The sequence below is a fragment of the Vicugna pacos genome, chromosome 24, assembly GCF_048564905.1.
Source record: "Vicugna pacos chromosome 24, VicPac4, whole genome shotgun sequence".
NCBI classification, from domain to species: Eukaryota; Metazoa; Chordata; class Mammalia; order Artiodactyla; family Camelidae; genus Vicugna; species Vicugna pacos.
In genome coordinates, this window is record NC_133010.1 from 19,352,660 (window position 1) to 19,378,475 (window position 25,816).

General features: G+C 41.9%; 1 protein-coding gene across 8 annotated transcripts in view; it reads left to right on the plus strand.

The window, feature by feature from the left end:
* Positions 1 to 25,816, plus strand: part of LOC140689011 (uncharacterized) — an 81,870-nt gene that overhangs the window by 40,153 nt on the left and 15,901 nt on the right. For 2 of the 8 annotated variants that reach the window (XR_012063869.1, XR_012063870.1), the window contains exons 3-4: positions 4,087 to 4,172; positions 4,768 to 4,849. Coding sequence is in view for 2 of the 8 variants with exons in the window: in XM_072949115.1 (XP_072805216.1) it covers positions 4,087 to 4,172; positions 4,768 to 4,849; positions 13,564 to 13,656; positions 15,341 to 15,625 (546 nt within the window). In the remaining 6 variants the exon portion in view is untranslated. Of the gene's footprint in view, positions 1 to 4,086; positions 4,173 to 4,764; positions 4,850 to 13,563; positions 13,657 to 15,340; positions 19,500 to 23,086; positions 24,935 to 25,816 lie in introns of those variants that run through there. The other 6 variants (XR_012063866.1, XM_072949116.1, XM_072949115.1 and 3 more) reach the window with 6 other exon arrangements.

A 25,816-nucleotide genomic window follows, 5' to 3' on the forward strand; every position in this document is an offset into this window, starting at 1 on the left:
TAGTGGGAAATTAACACTTTTTCTCTAGGCTACCTATCATCTTGCAAGAAAAGGGAACCCAACAAGACTTTTCCATTGGAATTGTTTTTTTTTAAATTTTCAGTAGGTATATGGGTCAAAGTTACAAGGATTAATATATCTCAAAGAAAACTTGATTTTCTTTTCAGTTGTAGAACAAAAATAAATATCGTGACTGTCTTAGTCTCCTCCAGCTGCCATAACAAAATATCACAGATTGGGTGGTTTAAATAAGAGAAATTTATTTTCTCACAGTTCTGGAGGCTGCAAAGTCCAAGATCAAGGATCCAGCAGAGTTTGGTTTCTGGTGAGACCTCTCTTCTTGGCTTGCAGATGGCTACTTTGTCCTCATGTGGCCTTTCCTCTGAGGGAGAGGAGGAGAGAAGGAGAGAGCTGGAGAGATCTTTTTCTTTTTATAAAGTGACCAGTCCTATTGGATTGGGGCCTCACCCTATACCCTCTTTTCATTAAAACAACTTTTTTTTTAAATGTTATTTTGGGGGGGGTCATTAGGCCTATTTATTTATTTATTATTAGTTTTCTGTTTGTTTATCTTTTAATGGAGGTGCTGAGGATTGAACCCAGGACCTAGTGCATGCTGAGCATGTGCGTTGCCACTTGAGCTATACCCTCCTCCCCTCTTTTAATCTTAATTACCTCCTAAAGGCCCTGTTTCCAAATGTTGTCACGTTTGGGGTTAGAGCTTCAACACATGCCTTTGAGGGACACAGTTCAGCCCGTAGCAGTCTCTCGATATTTGCCTTGGTGTCAAACCCCGCTTACCTGGGGCAGCAGCCCAGTGACTGCTCCTGTTTCCTTTGTGCACCTGGAGGAGCCGGCTCTTCCCAGGCTGCACATTTCACCTGCCTCACCCTCCTCCATGTGTCTGGAACACTCAGGGCTGGTGGGGATGCAAAGTCCCCATCTGACACTACCTTGTTGTGTTTTTGTTACCTTATGCTTGCAAAGCTGTCTCTCTTTCCCTGGGTTTAAAGAAGTCTCAGTGAATTGCCTTAACCTTTATGGCGCATTTTAGTGGAAATTGCTGTTATATTGGTTCTTCCAGTGAAACTCCACTTCCTTTATGTAAACATTACATAATAGCAATAATATAATTCATCGTATTTCTAGAGCACTTTACAGTTTTCAGGCTGATCTCATTTACCTAATTTTCTCATGTGATCCTTAGGTGATCAGCAAGATGAGTATTATTCCTCTCATTTTACAAATGAGGAAATCAGAACACAGAGGAGTTCATTGACTCATACAGGTGAGCTGGGAGATTCTTCTATTTGCCCACAGTATTCTCCTTACAATGTCTCATTTATCACCTGCACTGGCCTCTGTAGACTTATGCCCCAATTTCTCAGTGGCATCTATTCACTCTCTTATCTCCTCTGCATTCAGTACCCTCTTGAAACAAGAGCAAATTCTGCCTAGAATTATATTCTGGATTGTGGTGACCTTGTGTCAGTTCAAGGGCAAAGTTCTGGAAGATTTGGTGGAGGCTTGCTTGTAGTGTCCCCCTTGTGATGGCTGTCTCTGGGTGATTCAGGGTCACTCAGCAGCTCAGACATAGCACTGCCTTCCTCACAAACACTCCTGGGCTTGTTTTGACTGTACATCGATGTCATCTCTGAGCTGAGGCTATGGTGGTTTGGGGATGCGAAATTTCACAGATGGCAGGCCAGACTGTAAACACTCCCATCCCAATGCAAAACCAGTCCAAGAAAAACGCCAGAAACTAATTAAAACTAAGACAACAGTGCAAATATTTATAGGGGCAGAAATTTAAACAACACTAGCAAAAACAAAGCACACATTTGAGATAGGTATTAATTAAAGTAAAAGAAACATAATGGTATCTAATGGAATTTTTTTTTTACCATCAGATCTGATCCCTTCAAATAATTGTTATAACTGGGAGGATAAAGTCATATAAGTTATTTACTCAAAATAGTAATGAATTTCAACCACTTGCCTGCATACTGATCATCTAGTGTTGCATGGTGTTGTAGGAAGGGCTCGGGAACGGGAGTCAGGATAAATGTCGCAGGGACTTGTGTAACTTTAAGCATGTCACCTAACTGTTCAAAGTGACCTTCAGTTTTTTCAACTGAGAGGAAAAGAAGAGAAGAGAGGAAAAGAGAAAAGGAAAGAAGGGATGGGGAAGAGAGACAGCTCTGAAGACATGGTATCATCCAGAGGGGCTGAAATGTATGATCTCTAATGCATTGGTTCAGGCTGTGGACTTGAACTGGGTGCCACTAGTTGTGTGACCTTGACAAATTCCTTAGCTTCTCTGTGTCTTTTTTTCCCTATCAGTAAAAATCAATCTGTGTTTTGAGCATTAAGTTAGTAAATACATATAAGTACTTCCAATAGTGCCTAGCTCATAATAAGTACCTGGTTAAGTGTTAGGTGTTACTGTTTTTATTAGATGATCTTTACTTGGAGGACAGTGTACACTGGAGGAAGAAAAAATGGAGATTTCTCTAAGGATTCTGTGCTTTTGACTAAGAAATAAATAGCAGAAGAGAAAGAAACAAATATTTATTTAAGTATGTATTATATTGGAAACTACTGTATTCCCATTGACTAGATCAGAGATGATACAAATGAGGATTCAAAACAATATTTGTTCTAGAAATGAATAATCCTGTGATAGTTTTTTTTTAATTTCTATTTTTTGGAAGAGGAGTCTGAAGATCAGAGAGGTTAAGTAAGTTGCTTGAGTTCACACAGCTAGCTACAGCTGAGCTAAGATTTGAGCCCAGGTCTCTATGGTTCTGAAGCCCCCGCCTCTTCCATTATACCATAGTGCTTCTCACAAGGGGTCAGCCAGGAAGAGGACACTAAGGTGTCCTGCCAGAGTGAGACCATGCTCCTGCTTGGTGATTGCTGCACAGCAGACAGGAGTAGGAGTACAGTAATTCTGCCAAGTGTTGCCTGGGTGCCCCTTTATCACTGGCTCCTGCACTCCGCTCCTTTCCAGCTGCTACCGTCATCCAACACCCCTCTTCACCCCCTCTCAGCTTCCATGATCAATGCCAGGTCTGGGTGGGCTTGATATGAGGTTGTTTCACATGCAGAATTAGCAGATACATGGCTGACCCTCAGCTGGCCCAAGGTAGGTATTCAGTGTTTGTTTCATTCCCTTTGCCCCCTTAACCTCAACAGCAGTAATGCCTGCCTAAGGCCAAAGACACAGTTGATATAGATGTTGGTGTTAAAGGCATTTTTGTACAAGCCGCTAGGGATACAGAGGTGAATGAAGCACGATGCTATCCTTGGGGAGTTTATGTTTAACTGCGGACAGAGTCACACTACAGGTGAAAGTGTGGGGAGGAAGCGATGTGGGACCAGTAAGAGATTCAAACTGCATGGAATAGAGAGCAAATGAGCCTGGATTTTAAAAATGAACTTAAAAAAAAAAAAGGTAACTATGTGAGGTGATGGATGTATTAATGAACTTGATTGTGATAATTATTTCATAATGGATAAGTATAGCAATTCACATTGTACAACCTAAAAAAGAAAAATCATATTATACAACCTGAATATATATGGTTTTTATTTATCAATCATACCTTAATGAAGTTAGGGAGGGAAAGGAACTTTTATTACTGACTAGTTACTGTTTATTACTGTTGTCAGGCTCCAGCCAAGGGTCCTTCTGCCCGGTGTCTTTTGTGCCAAGATAACCAGACGGAGTTCAGTTCAGAAGCAAGGGAAAACTTTATTCTTTGATCAAAGAATGGAGACATTGAGGATTACATGCTAGAGCACAGGCTGGCCCCAGATCACAGGCAGGGCTGCTTTATAGGGATCTTTATAGGGGGCGGGGTTCTCAGGGAGGCGGGGTTGTCAGGGGGTGGGGTTGTCAGAGGGCGGGGTTGTCAGGGGGCGGGGTTCTTGGGGCCGGCCCAGCTACGCTGCTCACGCTCTGGAAGGCGGTGCCGGGCACAGCCTCTCTGCGCACAGCCCCTCGCCGCCATCTTGGATTGAGGTGGGCGCGCAGCCTTCTGCACACGGCGCAGAGCTGAAGTGTTGGCGTTCTCTCACCAGGACCTCTGGTCTGAAGTTCCGGGTTGGAGGCCTGTGTACGGGGCAACTTGTGAGCAAGTGAAACTGGAGGAAGCACAAAGGAACAGGTTAGACCTTATCACCTAGATTCCATCTTATTCCCACACCCCCACTCCCCCACCACCTGGGGACCCCAGTGGGCTTTGCTGGTGACACTTTGAGGGATTTCAGAACAAGAAGTTGAGAATGTTCCAAGGTAGTGATAACAGCCTCCTATCAGGTATTTGCCACCCCACGCCAACTCTGGACGCCAGCGGCAGGGCTTGGGGGATACAAGGGCAGAGCCTGCAGTGACCGAAGTGGGTCGGCTGGGTGAGCCCAGGCCGCGCCGCGGCACCGCCTGAGCTTCCTCCTGTGTGGAGAGAGAGCCACGAGCCTTCTGAGCCCTCTTCCGAGTGTTTGTTTTTTGTTCACCGGCTAGCTCCAGCCAGGTGATAAGTAAACGGGGCTGGGTTCCTGGTGCAGCTCCATTCCAGTCAGCTTAGAGACCCGAGGGTACGAAGCGCCCAGGTCTGTTTTCCAGTGACTTGTGGACAGGTGGGTCCTTCTGACCACGGCAGCGGTGTGGATTCTGGTCAGACCAGCAGGACATCCCCCTGTCCGTTTCACCCTGACAGGTTAGGACCACTCATGTCAAAACACCTGTTTTTCTCTCCTGAGTAGACGCTGCCCTGGTTCCTCCTTCCCTGGATTGGTGGTATCAGGACACCTGGGTCTCATCCACGTCCTGCAACGAATTCACCTGGTGAGTTTGGCCAAACACTTAATTTCTGTTTCTCTGCTTTGAAAATGAGGGGCTTGTCCATGCCAAAGTCTTGGCAGAGATGTTCAGATCCACGTGCGCCTTAAGTGCCCCGGTCCTCCTCCCGGCCTTATAATGCGGAGAATGGATTATTAATATGAAGTGTTCAACGTTGGCACGCCTTTAGTGACATGTTATTAAATAACGTCATTCCCTCTTTGTTTTCTCCCTGCCCCATCCTCACTGGGTTGAGGAGCTAGTTAGAAAGAGGACTTGGTCTTAAATTGGGCGCAGCTGTGTGTTTAAGAAATCATCAATGATGCCATTCGGTTTTGACAGGATTCCTTTTCTCCTTATTAGAGGAGCCAGGAATTTCCGCTTGATACTTTGTGCTTACCTTTCTAGCCAGTCCTACCAAATCATTGCAGCTTGGTGCAGAGAAAGAACAATGTGAGCTAGGCATTGGCTGCTACTCCCTGTTTGTATAATGAATAGGTCAAAGAGATAATAGAGGAAACCATGAAATTAAGCTAGAAGGTAGCTGAGCAAGTTACAGACTACATAAGAAAGCATAAACTGCAAATTACCCATTTTGGTAATACAGTTTTTGGATTCTTATAAAGTTCCAAAAGAGAACTTGGAAATTAACTAGTCCCTACTCTATCTTTTTATAGATGAGGAAATTTAAGACTAAAAATAAACTAACTCACCCAAGGTCACAGCAATATTATTTGGTCTTATTTTGGGGAGCTGTGAAATAAAATGGCAAAGAAACAAGGGCTAATCTTCTGAAATAGAGTTCAGCTAACTTTTTATTGTCGTTATTTTTGAGTTCAGCAGACTTTCAGAGGGCTAGATAGTAAATATTTTTAGGTTTGTGGGCCATACAGTGTCTGCCATTGTAACAAAAGCAGCTGTAGACATGTAGATGAATAGGCATGGCTGTGAACCAATAAGAGTTTATTCACAAGAGCAAGTGATGACATTAGAATGGCTATTGCAATAAAAAAAAAAAAGGAAAACAAGTGTTGGCAAGGATGTGAAGAAATTGGAATCCTCATACATTTCTGGCAGGACTAAAATGGTGTATATAAATAAAATAGTAAAATGGTGTAGCCATTGTGGAAAACAATCTGACAGTTCCTCCAATAGTTAAACATTGAATTACCATATGACCCAGCAATTCTACCTCTAGATATATAACTAGGTATATAGATCAAAATAACTAAAAACAGGGACCCAAACAAGTACATATACACACGTTCATAGCAGCACTATTTACAGTAGCTAAAAGGTGGAAATAGCCCAAATGTCCATCAGTGGATAAACAAATCATTGTATGCACATACAAGAGAATGTCATTCAGCCATAGGAGGAATGAAGCACTGACACGTGCTGCAATATGGATGAACCTCCAAGCCATTATGCTGGATGAAGTCAGACACAAAGGGCTACATATTGTGTGATTTCATGTATATGAAACCTCTTGAATAAATAAATCCATAGAGACAGAACACAGAGTGGTGGTTGCCAAGGGCTAGGGGAAGGAGGGAATGGGGAGACATTGCTTAATGGGTATAGAATTTTGCTTTGGAATGTTGGAAATGTCTTGGAACTAGATAGAGGTGGTGGTTGCACAACACTGCGAATATTCTAAATACCTCTAAATTGTTCCCTTTGTTTCCTTCGGAGCAGGAAGTAGTTACATTTATTTACTTATTAATGGAGGTACTGGGGATTGAACCTAGGACCTTGTGCATGCTAAGCACACACTCTACCACTAAGCTGTACCCTCCTACCTGAATTGTTCCCTTTAAAACAGTTAATTTTCTGTTATATGGATTTCACCTCAACAAATAATTAAAAAAAAAAGCAATGAGGTGCATGTGGCCCATGGATGATAATATACCAATTCCTGTTATAAAAGAGAATAAGGGTGTGGAGGGTATATATAGTTCAAGTGGTAGAATGTGTGTTTAGATGCATGAGGTCCTGGATTCAATCCCCAGTACTTTCTCTAAGAATAAATAAATAAATCTAATTACCCCCCCAAAACAGAATAGAATAGTTCATTGACAGTGAGTTTTTATTGTCATGGGTGTTTGTGTTATTATAATCATTTATCCCATCAAAGAGCAGAAATAAGGCAATTTTCCAGGCATAATATTTGCAGGGCTAAGAATATTGAGTGTGAAGATGTTTCCAAACCTAACCAGGCAGGTTTTGGTCAAATTTAAAACAAAATTTAAATACATTGAATCTTTTGATAAAGACCAAATTCATGTTGAAGGGCTTTTACTATTTTTAAAACCTATTGAACATCTCTCATCCCAATTTTGGGAACTAAAATAAATGTTTGGGGCTTTTTGTCAACTTCCTGTTTCTAAGGAAGAAGAACCTAGAAAAGTCTCATGTAAAATGTGCCAGAAGTTTTTGGAACGTCAAAGAATTCCCAAGAAACAAGGGGAATTTGTTCATTGTAAAAGAATCTGAAAGAAGACACTAGATAATTTTATTTAATAAATATACAGGATGACTCTTTCTCAAAGATAACTTAAGGGATTTAATTAATTTGGGGTTCAGTGACCCCAAAGCCAAGTTTAATTCAAACATTAAAACAAACTGTGAGAAGACTGTGAGCTATGGAAAGATGACAAATTCTCATGTGAAACTGGGCAGCTTGGCCTGATAGGGCTCCCTCCTATTTTAAATTCATTTGAACAATTAGGAAATGTGAGACAAAGAAGCTGTTTTCAAAGGAGAAGAAGGTAGAAAAGAAATGATGTCTCTGACTTGACTTTTGTGTGCATGGCCAGCTTTTCCAGGTGATGGAGGTACCATAGCACCAATTCACTGGAGGACAAGCCCCCTTAGATGGCTTTTGTTCAAAGAATAGCGATGTTTCAGGTTACAACAGGATCCATTTAGGCTTTGAAAGAGTCACTAACAAGAAGGGCTGCCTGACATCAGAATAGTTCATTCCTGAGTGATGACTGTTTTGCATGGTACCCTGCTTCCTAACTTAGATGCCTAGGATTCTGGGGTGTCCCCCTTTCTACTTGTAGAAACATTTAACAGAGTTTATTGACATTTTCGTGTGAATGAGTCTAAGGCAATGGGTATTCACACTTAGCCAGGTTCACTGTGGAACAACAAATGCTGTTTCCTGAGTTCAGGTTCTGGTGAGCAGATTAAAACAGTATACCTGGGGCAGAAGCCTCCTTGGAGACCCTGGACATTCACTTTATAGTGGCCCCCAATCTTGCCCAAGACAAAGGCTGGCCTAGGAAGGGTCAACATGCACTTTGGGCCTGTGGATGAGAAACTCTTGGAATGAAGGACAAACACCAGAACACTTAAGGACATTTCTTGATCCCGGAAGATTTATTTAGCTTTAACTCTTAGGTTGAAAGTTTGTTCACAGCCAAGGCGGGAGTAGGATTATTGGTGATTTTTTTTTCTTTATGCTTTGCTATATTTTCTGCAATGAGCTGTATTACTTTAATAATCAGAAAAAAAGATTCTATGCCTGTAAATTGTTTTCACTGGTCCACAGACTCACCCAAACTTTCATTAAATTTGTTATTGCCCTCCTTTTAAAACTGCTTCTTAAAATAATTGCAATAGGAAAATTCCAAGAATTACACTGGCTGTACCTTTTGGTCAGATTGATCGATGTTTTCTGTCCACACAGTCATGGAGATCTGGAAGGATTAGATGTTCTAATCACGCTGGGGTGTGGACAGATCACCATGCTTGGTTTGATTGAAAGAGACAGTTGGAAGAGTTGTTGGAACTGTTCTGTCCCTGTGTGTGGAGACACAGTCTTAGAAATAGATAGACTTGTACCACTCCCCACATCCTTAAACTGAGATACCACAAATACTATGCTTATTGTTTACAGTCTTATCTGATTGAGGAGAAAGAGGGTGTGTGTGAATGAATGGGGACCCTAGGATCATGGTCTTCAAGGAGAAAAAGGAGTATTTAAAATATATATGTACTAAATATATAAATATGTATACATTGAATATTTAAAAAATACATCCATGTTGATGCAGTATCCTGGGGTCCCCATTCATTCATCCATATGTGTATATTTGGAGGCTATTTCCCTGTCTTTCAGGTCAAAGTTATGTACTGTTTACAAGTTTTATCTTCAATCCTCGTATTTTATACTTCTGTTACCATAAGCATATACCTCTTAGATCAATATCGGTGTTTGGAAGAAGGTAGGAATATTTTACTATCAAAGTTGCTGGGCCTAGCTTTACTTTTTGGGAGCTATAATAAAGTGTCTAATTACCAAACCAGACCCACTTCACCATCCACTTTAATCTTGGGGCAATAACAGCACTCCTGCCCCTCCTGGTTTAGATTATGTGAGAGCAGCGGATTGGGTGTTCCACACGCCACAGGCAATAAGCTCGGAAGTCATCAGCTCAGACTGAAATTAGGCTGAAAGCTGTATAATGTTAGAACGATTATAACTCTCCTTTTAGATATTTATACTTTGCAGTTAGATTATAATATCAGTGGTTCAAGTTTCAAATCTTCCATCAAGATGCCTTTTTTGCGGGGGTGGGGATTCCTCTCCTTTCCTGGGTAGTGAGAATCCTTGCCAGTGAATGCATTCCCCACCCCACACCCACTTTTGTCCCTTACAAGCTGTTTGAGATATGTCATCTGTCTCTAGTGGAATGCATCCTTGCTTCTATTTATGAGTCCTTGAAAGTAACACATATATGATGGAAACAGTTTGAGTTTCTGCAGAGACTGGCTCGTTTGAACACCATATCATGTCTCTGTTCTAATTTGGGTTTTACACATTTGGAGCCTTGCATCTTGCGAGGAAAGCATACTTTGATTAGCTGCCCGGGTTAACCAAGGGCTGGAACAGATGATCTCTTAGGTAATCAAATTTAAGAGAGTCCAGCCATCTGTTTCAGCCTTGTACCCTCAGGGCAGCTGTATGTTGGTGGAGTTACCATGTTCCTAACTCTTAGCTTTGTAAGTTCTTCAGATACTCAGTATCATCAGATCCCCAGAGCAAATCAGTTTTTGGAAACTGATTCCCAGTAATCAAACTCACAAAAGATTGATGGTTAAACCTATGTCATCATGTACTTGTAAGGATTAAATGAGAGCATGGACATAAAGCTTATTTACCTCTGGCCTGGCACATATATTAAATAGCCTGTACATGTTGGCTTTTATTTTATCCAGTGACCTGTCAGACAATATTTGCAGCACAGGATGAATACCAACCAGTAGTTACTCTTTGGCTTCCTCTCCCAGGTCTAGAATTCACACAGAGCATCATCCTTCTAATAGGCAGGCAGTCATGATGTGATAAAATAGGTCATTTAAAAAAAAGTTTCAGTCCTCAGGATGCACTGGGCCCAAACTGCTGTCTGTCATCTGCCGGAGAGGTGCTCTTGTCCCCTGGTTACATTTGGCATAGCTTCTGGCCAGATGTGTACAGCTCTGAAGTGCCCTGCTTTTGCATGCAGATGGCTGATTTACCCATCTGTGGACTCTCTTTAGCTTCCATTGTGGTTGATGGGGCCTGTAGATAAGAGAGAAGGTGCTGCCTCTCCCAGCTGCTGCTGCGCAGTGCCCGTCAGTGACCCACTCACTGTTTGCGCTCAGGGCGTAGTGGCTGTGCTGATTTGTCATGTCCACAGAACCTGGTGGGATTTGCTGTAGCTAACAGTTTACATAAAGTTATGCCCATGGTCTGAAGAATTTCTGTTGTGCATTGGATTGCGGCCCCCCCTTCCACCCTATCTTTCAAGATAACAAATCAAGCCCTTGGGAAATACAGAGCCCTAGTAGGCTGAAATAGGAAACTCCTTATGGGAGGATGGAATGAGGGAATGGTCTGGAGCACAAAACTCTGCCTGGGAAGAGAAGACCTGACCTCAAGGTAGGCCGGGTGGGGTTCAAGGTGCCAGGTAGCCAGGGGCCAGCAGGAAAGCACAGCGTAGTCCCAGGTGGTCTGAGGGGAAGCAGCCTGTTGAGAAGAGATAGAAGAAGGGGAGTGGGAGCAGAAGGTAGCACTGTCCTCCTTTACTAGAGTCCCCAGGGTGGATTCTGTTGATGGTGCTGAATGGTGCTACCACTGCTGAGAGAGAGATGCAAACCATTTGGAAGGGTGGCAGCTAAGATGAGAAGTTAGTATAACCTCTACTCCATCTATTCTTGCTTTCCTCTCTCTGGGGGGAATCAGAGCTGAGTGTGTAAAAATGGTTACTCTTCATGGAGTAGCAGAAATCCATCCTCCTCTCCTGAGCCATGTCATCCTCTGTCAACCCCCTATTGGCAGCAGTGCAATAGATGGATGATAACTTTTCAACGTCAGCTCAAGAGGCTTGCAGGAAATAACAGTTTCATTTAGATTCTGACTTAAAAAGGAAAACACAAATCTTTTCATGTTTGAGCCAGGGAGTTAATCAGTCTTACTGACAAGGAAGTCTTATAACCTCAGCATAGTCAGTTTTCTTTGGAGAAGGGGTGGGCAGGGTTTGTAAGAAGTCAGCAGAAGTGCTGTATTTCTCCTTGTCATTAAATCTACTAAGGCAAGTGTCAGGCGTTTGCCCTGGGAGCCAGGTCAGATCACCCGCAGGATGTGCGGGGTGCTCCTGCCTCCTGCAGCCGGCGGTAGGGGCTGTGGAAGAAGGACCTCTTTGCATCTTCCCCTCAGTGTCATGGGTGTGAGGTCCCAGCCAGAGCCAGTGCGCTCTCCCCATTCCTCCTGCCCTGGCCCGTGGTGTGAGAGGTGTGAGAGCGGATTTCTCCATGTGGATATGCGTGTGACTCCCTGCTGGCGGCTCCAGGACTTTGCAGAAGGGTCAGACTGTGCTGGATGGGGGTGGCCTCAGCCAGGCAGGGCTCTGAGCCCCTCAGACCGTTGTGACGCTCATTTACCACATTCCTGTTTCCTCTGCTCACTCTCAGGCAATGTAAAAGAGGGAGGAAGTCATCAAAGCGTAGCCCTTGGTTTCTTCACCTATAGGCAAAAGTCCCCTGATTAATTAGAGAAGGGTGTTCCAGTTATTAGTCAGCTCAACCTCCGCTATACTCGGCCCTGCCGGGGTGGGGGCGCTAGAGGGCAGCTCGAGGGCAGGAGAGGGCGAAGGCACGTGCCCATTTCTGTACCGCCTGTCACCACATCAGTGAGTCTTCACCTTGGCTGCCACAGTGATTCCAGAAGCATGAAGTTCCAGTTGCCATGTGTCCCACCCTGACACCCACTTCAGAGACACCAGCCCAGCCCGGCCCCTCCTCAGGCTCCAGGTTCTACTAACCCCAGCCCCCGCGTGGTAGCTGCTTCCTGCAGTGACTGTCTCTGTGTGACTTCATGTTCTTGCCTTGTCGTTTCACACTTCAAAACCAGCTTAACCAATTCCCATTTTAGATGATCACTGTCAAAAAACTGCTGTGACTTCTCACTGGAGGGAGTGCCTCTTTCAATAATTCAACCCACTAACATCCATGGAGGGCAATTCTGGACGAGGCTACGTGCTGATGCTGTGGTTCCAGAGATAAGAGGTGTCTCTGTCTTTGAGGAAATCAATGTTGAATAATGATAACAATGGTCTGTATAGAACTCTGGTTTTGAAAGCAACAACAAATGAAGGGTTAGAATTAACACATTTTTAATTTAAAGAAAGAAAGAAAAAGATCTAACTGAAAAATGGGCCAAGGATGTAAACCAGTAATTCATAAAAGAAATATTAAAAATGGTCAAGATTTGTATAAAGTGGTGCTCAGCCTCACTTTAATGGAGGAAATTCACATTCACTGAGTATCCTCATACACAGCTGGAGAGAACATGGGTGTAAGTACAGCCACCTAAAGGGTCATTATGTATAACCCATCACCCCGAAGTCTCACTGGTAATAGCTGCCCCAGAGAGACACTTAAACCATGTGCCAAAGGAAGCAAAGTACAAGGATCTTCTTGATTGTAGTTATTTGTAACAGTGAAAAAGTCAAAACAACCAAAATATCCATAAAAAGAGGAATGGCTGAATAAATAATTGTGCACCCTTTTAATGGAAGACCATATTGCAATTTTCTAAAATGAGGTAGATCTATATATGCTGACATAAAAACTGTGTAAGCCATATTGGTTAGTGAAATAATGGATGCATTACTTATGCTACTGCACACATACCATACATGTAGATGTCTTTTCTATGGGCAACTCCTTGAAGAAAATCCTGGAAGCATATACGTTACATTGCCAATAGTGACGACTTCTAGAGAGAGGACATTGAAGAGGGGAACCACTGAAGGGTACCAAAACGAAAAACAAAACAAAACCCTCTAGTTTGCGAATCACTTTTACATAAAATGTCACTCCTCACACTGATTAGATAGTGTAAGCATTATTTCCACTTACAGATGAGGGAACCACAGCTGAGAGATGCTGAGCAACTTTTGCAGTCACACAACTAGTAGGGAAGTCCCTGGGCTTGGTGCCATGTTCTCCCCAGGCTCCGAAAGAAATCAGCGATTAGGTTAATTGAAATCTGACATCTTTGTCACTTCTCACTTTTAATTATTTCTCACTATTTAAAGTGAAAGACACTTTGAGGTGTCTCAGACAGTCTACTGTCTGTCAGAGTGAAGGGAGGGGGAAGGAGATAATTGGCAAGCGATCAAAAGATGGTCTTGATAGGTAAGATTCTCTTACTTTTCATTTTCCAGGTGGATCTTAGGTACCTCAGGGTCAGGTGTCAAAGGACCAGAGCATCTGCACCCCAGCTCTCCCACTGCCGGGGTCTCCCGCCAGATTGGAAAGTGAGGGCCGAGGAAGAGTGTACAAAACTCTGCCCTCAAGTCTTGGGGGGCAGGGAAGAGGGGAGGGCCTGGGGACAAGACTGAGCTTTGACTATACACAGGTTAGAACCCCTGGTAGGGAATGTGTAGGGAGGGCCCCTCGGGACCTGGGCCTTGCCTTCAAGAACCCCCATTTAATCTTATGACGGCGTCAAATGACTTTAGACATACAGTTGTAATTAGTGAGTGCATGTGCTGAAACCACTGATTTGCTAAATGTGAACAAAATGTGTCACATTTTTGGTAACTCTGCTTTAGGAATTTTATTCCTCTGACTGTCCCTATATTTCCCCTCCCTCCCTCCCTCCATTTTCATTCTCTCTCCCCTCTACCTCCCTCTCTCTCCCCCCCCTCCCCCCCATTCACGGAGAGGGCCTATTAACTGGCATTTACTTTAATTTCATACCAACTTTGATAGAGGATTCTTATTGTAGCTTTTATTAACAGTACAGTTGCTATTTCAAACACTAAAAAGAAAGCAAGTGGGTGATGGGTAATGTTTTGAGATAATAATTGAGGTTTCTTTTTCTCTAGGCCTTCTTGTACCCATTGGCCTTCTCCTACTCCTGGGGACACAGGGATAGGAGGCATTACCCTCAGGAGAGAGCTGACAGACAGAGTCTTACTTAGTTCTGAGTTCTAAAATAAATAAAATAGATGCACAGCAAGGAGAGAAGTCTTGAAAGCCAAGGCTTCCATTGTAAGAGCTGGGTTTTTGATAGAGAAGCATTTTAGCTTCTGAAAATTTGGCTTTGGCCGTCCATAGTGGCCTCAACATCCAGGGGTGTGCCTGCATGGGCCGGTACCTGCTCCTGAGAGCCAGAATCTTTCCTCAACTCCACGTTCAGTAGCTTGAAATCAGCCATGGTAGAAGTGTGTCCACCATGAAAGCTGGCAAACACTACAAACCAGGGCTTTTTCCTAGAGAGTCTGTTAAGATTTTGGAAGGAGAGGGACTAGGAGAAAAGAGTGCAGGTGAACTGGGCTTAACCCAGTGCAGGGAGGGGTACAGAAAAATTCCAGGGTGGCGCTGGAGATAGGGGGCCAAGGTATTGCATCTCATTTCCCACCTGCAGCTCTGTGAGAAGGTAGCAGCTGCACAGAACGCTGTGTGTGAAAATGGGCAGAAATGACAGCAGGGCACGTCTAGGTGTAGGGACAACCTGAGTAGGTGTAGGGACAACCTGAGAGAGCTGGTCTCCCTGCCCCCCATCCCCCCATCCCCCAGGCCTTCCTCAACTCTATTGAGGCCAAGAAGACTTTAAAGACTTCCTGTTACACACTGGGATAGGGCAGAGATCGGGTCAGAGTCTCAGAGTGCATGGGCCAGTGGGGGTTCACTGACCTTCCCTTGGGCTTACTAACTTTTTCCACCAGTTCCTCCTGTGCTGTGCTTTTCTCACTAATGAAATCCCATTTAATGGGCAGCCACCCCAAGGATCTCACTTAAGATCTCTCCTGTAGAGTTGCCCCTACTCTTCTGATGGTTGAGTTCATTAAAATGCTGCATTGAGCATCAGAAAATTAGGAAGAAAATGACCCAGAAGGTTGAGTCTGCTCATGGTCCTCTGACAGACATGGATTCCTGTGAGCGCCCCGCTCTTTTATTTATTTATTTGTTTGTTTGTTTTTGTTTTTATTTTAGTGGGAGGTAATTAGATTTCTTTATTTGATGGTGGTATTGGGGATTGAACCCAGGACTTCAAGCATGCTAGGCGTACACTCTACCACTGATGCCACTGAGCTATACCACCCCCTCTTCCTTTTAAATGAAGCCCCTGCCATGTTAGAAAAAGAAGAGAGGGAAGATTGGCCAAAACCATGGAAAATGGCAACTGAAAAGTTCTGTGCTGACAGATGGAAAAAGAGAAAGGGGAACACGTGGAGGACAGCCAAGACCGCAGTGAGAGTGAAAGAAACAGGGGAATAGAAACAAACAGATGACAACAATCCAAAGGGAGCCACAGAGGAAACACGGAGAAGAAAACGGGTTCTGTGAGAAATTCTGTACAGAGAGAGCTGCGCCGGAAAACAAGATCCGTGGGAACACAAAGAAAACAGGGAAAGAAGAAAAATCGAGAGATGTTGTGAGTTCCAGTGCAGCCAGGACCCCTGATTTCTCTGCTTCCTGGGATGTGGTGAGGTGGGGAGCTGTTCCATGGCTCTGTGATTTCCATCAGGAAACAAGGTGTTTCATACTTGGCCAAGCCTGGTGTGTACTGGCCTGTGAGAACCAACTGCTACATTTTCAGGAATTTTGTTAAACACAGATATTGTAAAAATTATTTATTAAATGTTACTAAATATTTACAGTTTACATTTATATTTACATATTAAATATTTACAACTAAATAAATTATATTTAAAACACAATACTGAAAACTCATCACGTTCTAATTTATTTTACTATCTGTGTATGTGTCTATCTATGGATCTTATGTCTGTTGTGTGGAAATACTGTACCATCTGTGGCTGTCACCACATAGCTCTCCCCAGCTCCACCTTCAAGTGACTTCACATTGTTCGATTGAAATCAGCCACAGTGGGAGTGTTTACATCACGGAAATCAGTAAATGTTACAAATCCAGGCTTAAAATACTGTTTTATTGATTGTCTAAATGTAACAACGTAGTGAAGACAATAATAATGTAGGCTTAAGCTTAATAGTGTGTTGTCCTGTAGCTGTTACATCATGAATAACACAAGAAATTGAGGCAGTATTCTTCCAGGGTTCCAAAACTATCATCTGATTCATCAAAAAAGTTGCTTACATCATTAATGAATGAGTGGTGTTCTCTAAAGTGTCTTTATTGTTTCACTTTTGTCCTACTTGTTAAAAATACATGAACATATCAACCAGCGTTTATGGCAGGGCTGTAACATTGCTGCAGACACCAGAGTTGAGCAAAAGTCAGTGAAATCATCCCTTGAAAATCAATTGCTATGTGGAATTTAAAGTGGTGTATGTTTTCCTGGTAGTAGTAGTAAATTGGGTGACTCGTATCCTTTATATCAGTAAAATCTATGGTAAACTTATGTACCAGTATTTGTACACGGGTGTTTTTTTTTTTTTGTTCTTGTTGGAGAGCCAGTTGTTAAACATTTACCAGCACATCACTGGGTAGTTTAGTCACTAACCATGACCTCACCTAGTAACGATGACACCCAGATGCCTTCCTTTAGAAAAGGACCTGGAGGCAGCAAAAAAACACAACACATTTTCCTTCCTTTCTTAAAAATTGTGGCAAAATATACGTAAGATTTACAGTTTTAACCCATTTTTTTCTTCTGCAACATATTTCTCTTGTGAGAATCGATACTGTAGGTATCTATAGTGAGGAATACTATTTTTTCCTATTTTTATTTTTTAATTATAATTTTTATTTTTTAAGTTAAAATTTTTATTGAAGTACTGTTGACATACAATGTTATATTTGTTTCAAGTGTACCACATAATGATTCAACATTTGTATAGAAAAATGACCACAATAAGTCTGGTTACCATCTGTCACCATGCAGAGTTAATAGTTTTTTTCTTGTGATGAGAGCTCACAAGAAAAAAGATTTTCCTTAAGATTTACTTTCTTAGCAGCTTTCATGGCTTTTTTAAAAAAATATATTTTTATTGAAGTACAGTCAGTTTACAATGTGTCAATTTCTGGTGTACAGCACAACACTTTAGTCATATAGGAACATACATATATTCGTTTTCATCTTCTTTTTCACTATAAGTTACTACAAGATACTGTGCTATATATCTTAGAAGCTTTCAAATTTGCAATACAGTATTACCAACTATAGTCACTATGCTGTGCATTACATCCCTATGACGAAATTATTTTATAATCAGAAGTTTGTACCTCTCGACCTCCTTCATCACCCGACCCCTGACCCCTCTTCTCTCTGGCAACCATTAATCTGTTCTCTGTGAGTTTGATTTTGCTTTGTTTTGTTTTTTAGATTCCACGTAGAAGTGAAATCCTACAGTATTTTTCTTTAACATTTTACTGAGCATAATCCCCTCAAGGTTCATTATTTTAACCATTTTTAAGTGTGCAGTTCAGTGGCATTTAGTACATTCACACTGTTGCACAACCATCCCATCTATCTCCAGACCAGTTCAGCGTGCCAAACTGAAACTCCCTACCCATTAGACAACTGCTTATTCCCTGCTCTCCCAGCCTCAGGTCACCTCTGTTCTACTTTTTGTGTCTGCAAATTTAACTACTCTAGGTACTTTATCATGCAATATTTTTTCATTGGTGTCTGGCTTATTCCACTTAGCATAATGTCTTCAAGATTCATCCACACTGTAGCACATATAAGAATTACCTTCCTTTTCATGGCTGAATAATATTGTATGTATACACCACATTTTTTTAAATTGAAGTATAGTTCATTTATAATATTGTGTTAGTTTCAAGTGAACAGCACAGTGAATCAGTTATATATTTTTTCAGATTATTTTCTGTTATAGGGGTTTACAAGATATTGAATGTAGTTCCCTATGCTATACAATAAATTCTTGTTGCTTATCTATGTATAGTAGTTTGTACCTAATAAATTAGGCGCACCCCCCCCCATGCTCCTAATTTATCCCCTCCTCTTTCCCCTTTGGTAACCATAAATTTATTTTCTATGAGTGTTTTTGTTTTGTGAATAAATTCATTTATATTACGTTTTAGATTCCACATATAAGAGATACATAATATTTGTCTTTCTGTGTCTGACTTCAAGTATAACATTGTTTAGATCCATCCATGTTGCTGCAAATGGCAGTATTTCATTCTTTTGAATGGCTGAGTAATAGTCCATGGTATATATATACACCACATCTTAAGCCAATCATTTGTTGGTGGGCACTTGGGTTATTTCCATATCTTGGCTATTGTGAATAGTGCTGCTGTGAACATTGGGGTGCACGTATCTTTTAGAATTAGAATTTTTGTCTTTTCTGGATAGAAACCCAGGGGTAGGGATTGCTGGATCATATGGTAGCTTTATTTTTAGTTTTTTAAAGGAAGCTCCATACTGTTTTCCCAGCAGCTGCACCAATTTGCATTTCCACCAACAGTTATATACCACATTTTGTTAATCCGTTCATCCATTTAGGGACACTTGGGTTGTTTCCACCATTTAGCAGCTGGGAATAATGCTGCTATAAACATGGGTGTACAAATAACTGTTCTTTCCTTCCTTTTTCTGAATGTCTTTAATTCTGGAGCCCCTGAAAGGCAGACGAGAGCTGGATGGGTCAAAATGGGGCCCGCGGACTATCTCATCTCTTGCTCTCCCTAAATGCTTGCTGGCTGTTTATGCTCCCTCTTCTCAGATGAAAGGCTGTGTGCTTTGGGAATGGCACCCAGAGAAGCCAAGCTTGGCTACTGATGCGTGACACCACCCAGTGCCTTTGCCGATGGCTGGGTTAGGTTCAGTGTGAACTACCACCACAGTGTGAACCACAGTGGTCCCCCACCCCCGCCACTGCCACCCTGAAACTGTTGGCAGAAACCGCAGAGGGGTGGTGGGGTGGTGGGCAAAAGGTCTTTGATATTGTGAGAGGCAAGTGGCCTCAAGGGATGAGAGGAGCAGCCAAGGGCTTGGCCCCTCTTCAGGGTCAGGAAATGCCACTGACACTGAGCAGCCAGTGTGACGTGGATCTAAATAAACTTTATTTCAAGTGCTGGAAATAATCCATCCTGATTTGTGCCTGGTTGCTGAAAATGCCATCGGCCTTTCCCCAGATGGAACAAATTTGCTATTAAAAATTCATTTAAAAATAACATGACCAATCAGTGTGTTTCACTATCAGCTTATCTTCTAAAAGGAACTGGAAAAAAAAAAAAAAGAAAATCAGAAAATTTTGTTGTTTTTTTTTCCTGAAGGAGAAAACAGACATCTTCAGTTCCTCTGAGCAAGTGGTAGTCGTGTTCAGCAGGGCAAGGTCAGCATGACAAATCTTTTTGTGTGACATCAAAGGGTGTGCAGACAGTGGAATCAAAGCTTGAAACGAAGAGCACTTCCAGATAAATTTAAAAAAATCTTTGTCGGGCTTAGAAAAGCTTTCCAAGTTGTGGAGTGCTGGCCAGTGCTGATATGTTAAGAACCTTGATGAGGGAGGGGCAGAGGCTTGCAACGTCGGGATTGCTGACTGAGGTCAAATAGTACTTACGCAGCAGCCACCTTCCTCCACACCATCTGCTCTCCAGTTCTGTCCTCTGAACCCCTAGTTAGATGTATTTGCAGTCCATTCCTTAACTCTTGCCCACACCCCTGGCCATGTGACAGTCTGGAAGCTGAGTCTGTTCTGAGCCCAGTTTCTACAGAGTGCGCCAGTAATCAGCCCTGAGTAACGCTCTTGGTTGTGCCAAGATTGACCCTCAAGACCATCACTGAGGAACAGGGGCTCCAGGTGCTCTGGACTGAAACAAGCCATTTCAGTCCATGTCTTCACCTGAGGCTGCTCGTACTGGGCTTAGCACACTTTTGCTCAAAGAAATGGGTATGAATCAACAGAGCTTTGGGAGGGGTATGTGTGAATCTTCGTCCCAGAAAGAGAAAGTCCTAAGGATCTAGGGAGTCGACCTGCTTTATTTTTTTCTGACCCTAACTTAAAAACTGGTACTCACCAGGTGTCCATAAACAACCCTAGCAGCTCTGAAATTGCTATGGGGTCAAACTGACTTCCATTTAAATAAATTTTACAAGATGGGCTTTGATCGACAAAAGTAAGCAGGTTTCCACTTCGATATAAACCATTTTCAACAGTTAAAAACAATCCAATCAGAAAATGGGCAAAAAAGATGAAGAGACATTTCTGAATACAGATGATATACAGATGGCAAATGAGCACATGAAAAGATGTTCAGCATCATTAGCCTTCAGGGAAATGCCAATTAAAAACACAATGAGATATCACTACATGCCTATCAGAGTGGCTAAAATAAAAAATAGTGACACCACCAAATGCTGGCAAGGATGTGGAGAAACGGATCATTCATACATTGCTGCTGAGAATGTAAAAGCTACAGCCATTGTGGAAAACAGTTTGGCAGTTTCTTATAAAACGAATCATGCTATTTACCATATGATCCAGTAATGATACTTTTAGGCACTTTCCCAGAGAAATGAAAATTTGTGTTCTCACAAAAATTACTACTTGAATGTTCATAGCAGCTTTATTTGTAATAGCCCCAAACCGGAAATAGCCCAGATGTCCTTCAACAGGATAAACAAACTGTAGTACATCCACACCACGGAATAGCAATCAGCAGTAAAAAGGAATGAAGTATTGACACATGCAGAAATTTGTATGAACTTTGCTGAGGGAAAAAAAGCCAATCCCAAAATGTTACATACTGTGTGATTCCATTTATCTAGCATTTTTGATAAGAGAAGATTTTAGAAATGGATAACAGATCATTGTCAGGTGGATACCTGAGTATGTGATAAAATTGTATAGAACTAAATACACATACACACAAAGGTGAACAGCTGAAACTGGGGAAATCTGATTAAGGTGGTGGGTGGTATTGGAGGCAGTATGCTGGTTGTGATATTGAGCTGTAGTTTTACAAGACGTTACCATAGTGGGAAACTGGGTGAGGTGTTCACAAGACTATTATTTCTCACTACTACATGAGAATCCACAGTTATATCATTAAAATTTTCATTAAAAGAACATTAATCATAAGCACAACATTTCCTTTATAAAGTATAAGTCCAGGAAAACAGGCCAAATTTTCAATTCTATTCTGGAATGCCATGTCTTTCTCAGAACTTCAGTTACTTCAGATCACGCTCTTCCTATACACCTGCTTGGATGTACTCATCTGCATATTTTCCCCCCTAACATAGAGTTTTTTTCTTTCTAGTTCTCCCACCCCCCTCCCCGTACTAATCTATAGAGTAGCCATTATGTTCTTTGCATGTTGATGAGTTAATTTGTGGCTAATGTGACCTTGAGCCACACAGCCATTAATGGCCCTCTTGCTCCCTATATCTCATGTGAAGAGATTTCCTTTCTTAGGAGTCTTGAAATTGTCTAGCAGATGATCCTCCAAGCATTACAAAAGATTATGACTTTAGATCTACCAGTAGAGAAGTCTTACATCCTGGAAGTAAAATCTTTTTTTTATAGGAAAGAAACTAAATTTTCTTAATTTTTTTCTTTTTAGTTCCTGCTCTGTGTTAGACATAGAGCCTGTTACTTTGTTTTGTTTCATATTCTTAACAAGCCTATGAGGGAAGATTGGTTTTGCTATTTTACATATATAAACAAACTGGGGACCAGCTACATGGTCCTCACCTGGTCACACAGCTAAAAAGTAGCAGACTCCGTACTGGGGCCTGGGTTGGTTTGACCCAAAGTGCATTCTCTCCCTACCACATCTGCAGTTCTTGAACTTTCTGGTGTCAGGATGCCTTTCAACTTAGAAGATATGCTTTGGTTATTTACATTTTATCAATTGATATTTATCGTATTAGAAATTAAAAGATATTTAAAATGCTTATTAATTCCTCTAAAAATAACAAAAATAAACCCATTACATTTTGACAAAAAATGTAAAATTTTAATGAAAAATAACTATATAGTTCCAAAAAATAAACTTAGGGAGGGGAGGGTATAGCTCAGTGGTAGAGTGCGTGCTTAGTATGCATGAGGTTCTGGGTTCAATCCCCAGTACCTCTATTAAAAATAAATAAATAAATATAATTAGGCCTAGTTACCTACCCTGCCCCCCAAAAATCTGAAAAAACAAAAACAGATGTTTCAAATCTCTTCAATGTTTGGCTTAACAGAGGATAGTTGGATTCTTGTCTGCTTCTGTATTCAGTTTGTGATAATGTTTTGGTTGAGAAAATAAAAATTAGGCCTGACACATTTTTAATGGATTTCCCAGATAATTTTGGATTTTAGTCTTTGATGCTATGTCAGTACTCAACAAGTGGCAGTTTCTTAAACGTCAGTTACAAATGTAGAATCTGAAACCATATCAATGAATTTTTTTGTACTCTTGCATTAAAACCCATAGGGCTATCTTGCAATTTGGATCTTTTATCTACGCATGATTTATAATAAATCATTGGTCATTTGAGAAATATCGATTCAACTGAGGTATGTAGATCTCCTAGATATTGACACGTTTCAGCATATGATAAAAAGTCACATTCATTAACACTGTCACCGATCTCATCAGAAAAGTAGCAGTACCAGTTTTCCAAAATTCTGATTTTTTACTTGAAATCTCAAATTTTATCATTGGCAACAAATATGGAAGGTTGTTTTCCTTGCAGTAACAGGCTTACTTCATTCATTTTTGAAAAAAATGTCTGCCAAATAATCAAGTCTGAATAGTCATAATATTTGTTATTCCTGCTTTTGTAACAGCATTCCATGCAGAGTGGATAGTTCAGCATGCAGCTCAATTGTGCAAGTGCTTTTCTTCAAGACAAACATCCCTATGCAGAATGTTAAAAAGCGTAGCTTTAAAGAGTAAGTATGGAAGAGCAAGCCCACCACCGTCACTGCTGCGCTCACTGCAGGTACATACAACTCTAGGGACCCAGTTATATCATTAAAATTTTCATTAAAAGAACATTAATCATAAGCACAACATTTCCTTTAAAAAGTATAACTCTGGGGTGCCTGGCAGACTCTGCTGCATTTCCTGGGCAGTGCCTGGTCCTTCTGCTCCATGGGGAGTACATTGTACCTTGGGCCCTGTTCTCCTTTCCAGCATGGCAGCTGGTTACCTGAGAAATGAATTGCTGCTCAGGTGAGAATGACCATTAAAGTATTCAGTGTATAGGTAGGCATGTTCACATCTGAACAGGAGCCTCCTGGAGTTCTGTAGAAAGCCTGACCATGAAGAAATAATACTGTAATGAGGAGCATTTCATTAGGATCACAGGCAAATGGGGTAATTCTGGAGCCCTTGAAGAGTCTACTCAGTTGAGAGCAAGTCACAGGAATTGGATGATAAAATGATTGGAAGGAGACAAAATCCTCACAGCAGTGGGTTATCTCCTCCTGAGATGAAGGCTATAGGTTTTTATTTGTTTCTAATGAATTGAAAACATGCAATGTTTACATTGTTAAAGGACAAATAGAACCGTGATAAATATCTTCGTTTATACAGCTGATTTCACAGGTGATCATATTTCTGACATTTCCACATTGTTCTCTCTTGGAGGTGTTTGGACACTACTTACGTAAGTCATGTTTTAGTATTTTGAGGGGAAGTCTTGACAGGCTTCCCACTGTAGTTTTCCTACAGTGGAGGCTTTCATCTGTTTTCTATGCAGAGAGAGGGTGGGGTGTGCCAGGGAACATCTTTGGATAATTCAGCAGCTGTGTCAGGTTAACCTGGCTACCCCTCTTGTCTGGAACAAATGGGGTGCCCAGGAAAGTAAGTTGGGGGACAGGTGGTGTTGCGAGCCAGACACCTTGTACCTGAAATACACACTCACCAGCTGAGCTATCAGCCTTCTGTGTGCTGCATCTGCAGACAGGCAAACTGGCTTCTCTTTCAGGCCCTGAATTATGAAACAAGGTTGTGTCCGTTTTGGAAAGTCCCTTTGAGAGTGTTCTTCTAAAAGTACTAATTCAGTCTTTTGGTTTTCTTCTGGGCCTGGGAGCGCTTTTCTGTTTCTGCCTCTAGTCTTTGCTGATTTCAGTATGAGCAGGTAAGTAGTGGTCAATTAATATTTATGGAATAAAATTTATGGAATTATATTCACTCTTCAAAAATAACAGCATTTGAAAATGACTCCATGGCCTAGAAGTGATACCTGCTGTGGAGGAGTACCCCTCCTCCAGAGTCTGAACAGTTAGAAAGTACAGAGGATCCGGGGGCTTAGGAGGAGTGCCGGGGTCGTGGACACTCCTCTGTGCAGTTCCCTTAGAGATCCCGACTTAAGCACCCACATGTGCCCTGTGGGCTGTGACTTCCCTGCTCTCTCCTGCCCTGGTAATTCGCTTCTCCTCGAAGCCCTCACCACAGCCGGTAACACCCCTCCTGTTCTACTGCCTCCTTGTGACCCTTTTCCTTTACAGACCCGTCTCCCACCTTGCTCCTCCGGTCTCTCTAAATGCAACCTAGTTGTTAAGGAGGAGCTCAAATTCTGACTTGTCCAAGAGGCTTGCTTTCTGATTCATCACCACCATCTCTGCAATACTGACAACGATGATGACAGCTATCAAGAACTGAATGGTTACTATGGACCAGGCTCTGAGGCAAGTTCCTGTAGCATCTCATCCAGTCCCCACGATAACCTTGTTATTTGAAGGTACAGGAAGGTGGGAGAATTTGAGTGCATTGGCCATGTCAGACTCTTAAGTGACTGAGCTGGTACTCCTGCCCTGGTTTGTCTCTGACCTGCTTCTCTAGGTTAACTCATCTGCAGGCACAGTTCAAGTTCAGATAATCCTTAGTATTTCTTTGGCACTCAGTCCAAGGTCCTTTGACCTCTTAGGCATCTTTGTATGTTTATATCCGGTCTCCCACTGTTTAGTAACAGACCTCACATCTCTGTATCTCCGAATGCTTAGCATATGGTAAGTACACAGTGTTAATTTTTTCTTCAGGACCATGAATTATTGCCTCAGCGATTTGTTTTATTCTAACAATAGCTATGTTGACAAGCTTGTTTTTGCCCAGTGAGCTCTCATTACTGTTCCAAAGGTTTCCAACTCATACCCTATTTATCCTAGAAATTTGTAAATGATCATCCCATTCAGCCCCTAGTTTCCACTGATTATCCTCCAAAAATACCTCTCTTGTGGCCTCTGCTGGTGTCACAGTAGACAACTGCTTCATTAACTCCTTAAGTGCATGCTGAAGGATTTGAGTCTAAGGACACTTCAGCCTTCTAAGGAACCTTCAGCCTTCTAAGGAACCATTCTAACAGCATCAGCTCAGCAAAGAGATTTTGAGATATGTCTTAAACTGCTAAGCTTGTTGCGAATAGACAGCTGAATGGTAAAAATCGAGATGTATTTTAAATGCTTGTTTCTGAAGTGGTATTTTTCAAAATTCATGCTTGTTATGTTAAGATGTCAGGGACAGGTGGAGGGTGTAGCCCAGTGGTAGAGCACATGCTTAGCATGCACCAGGTC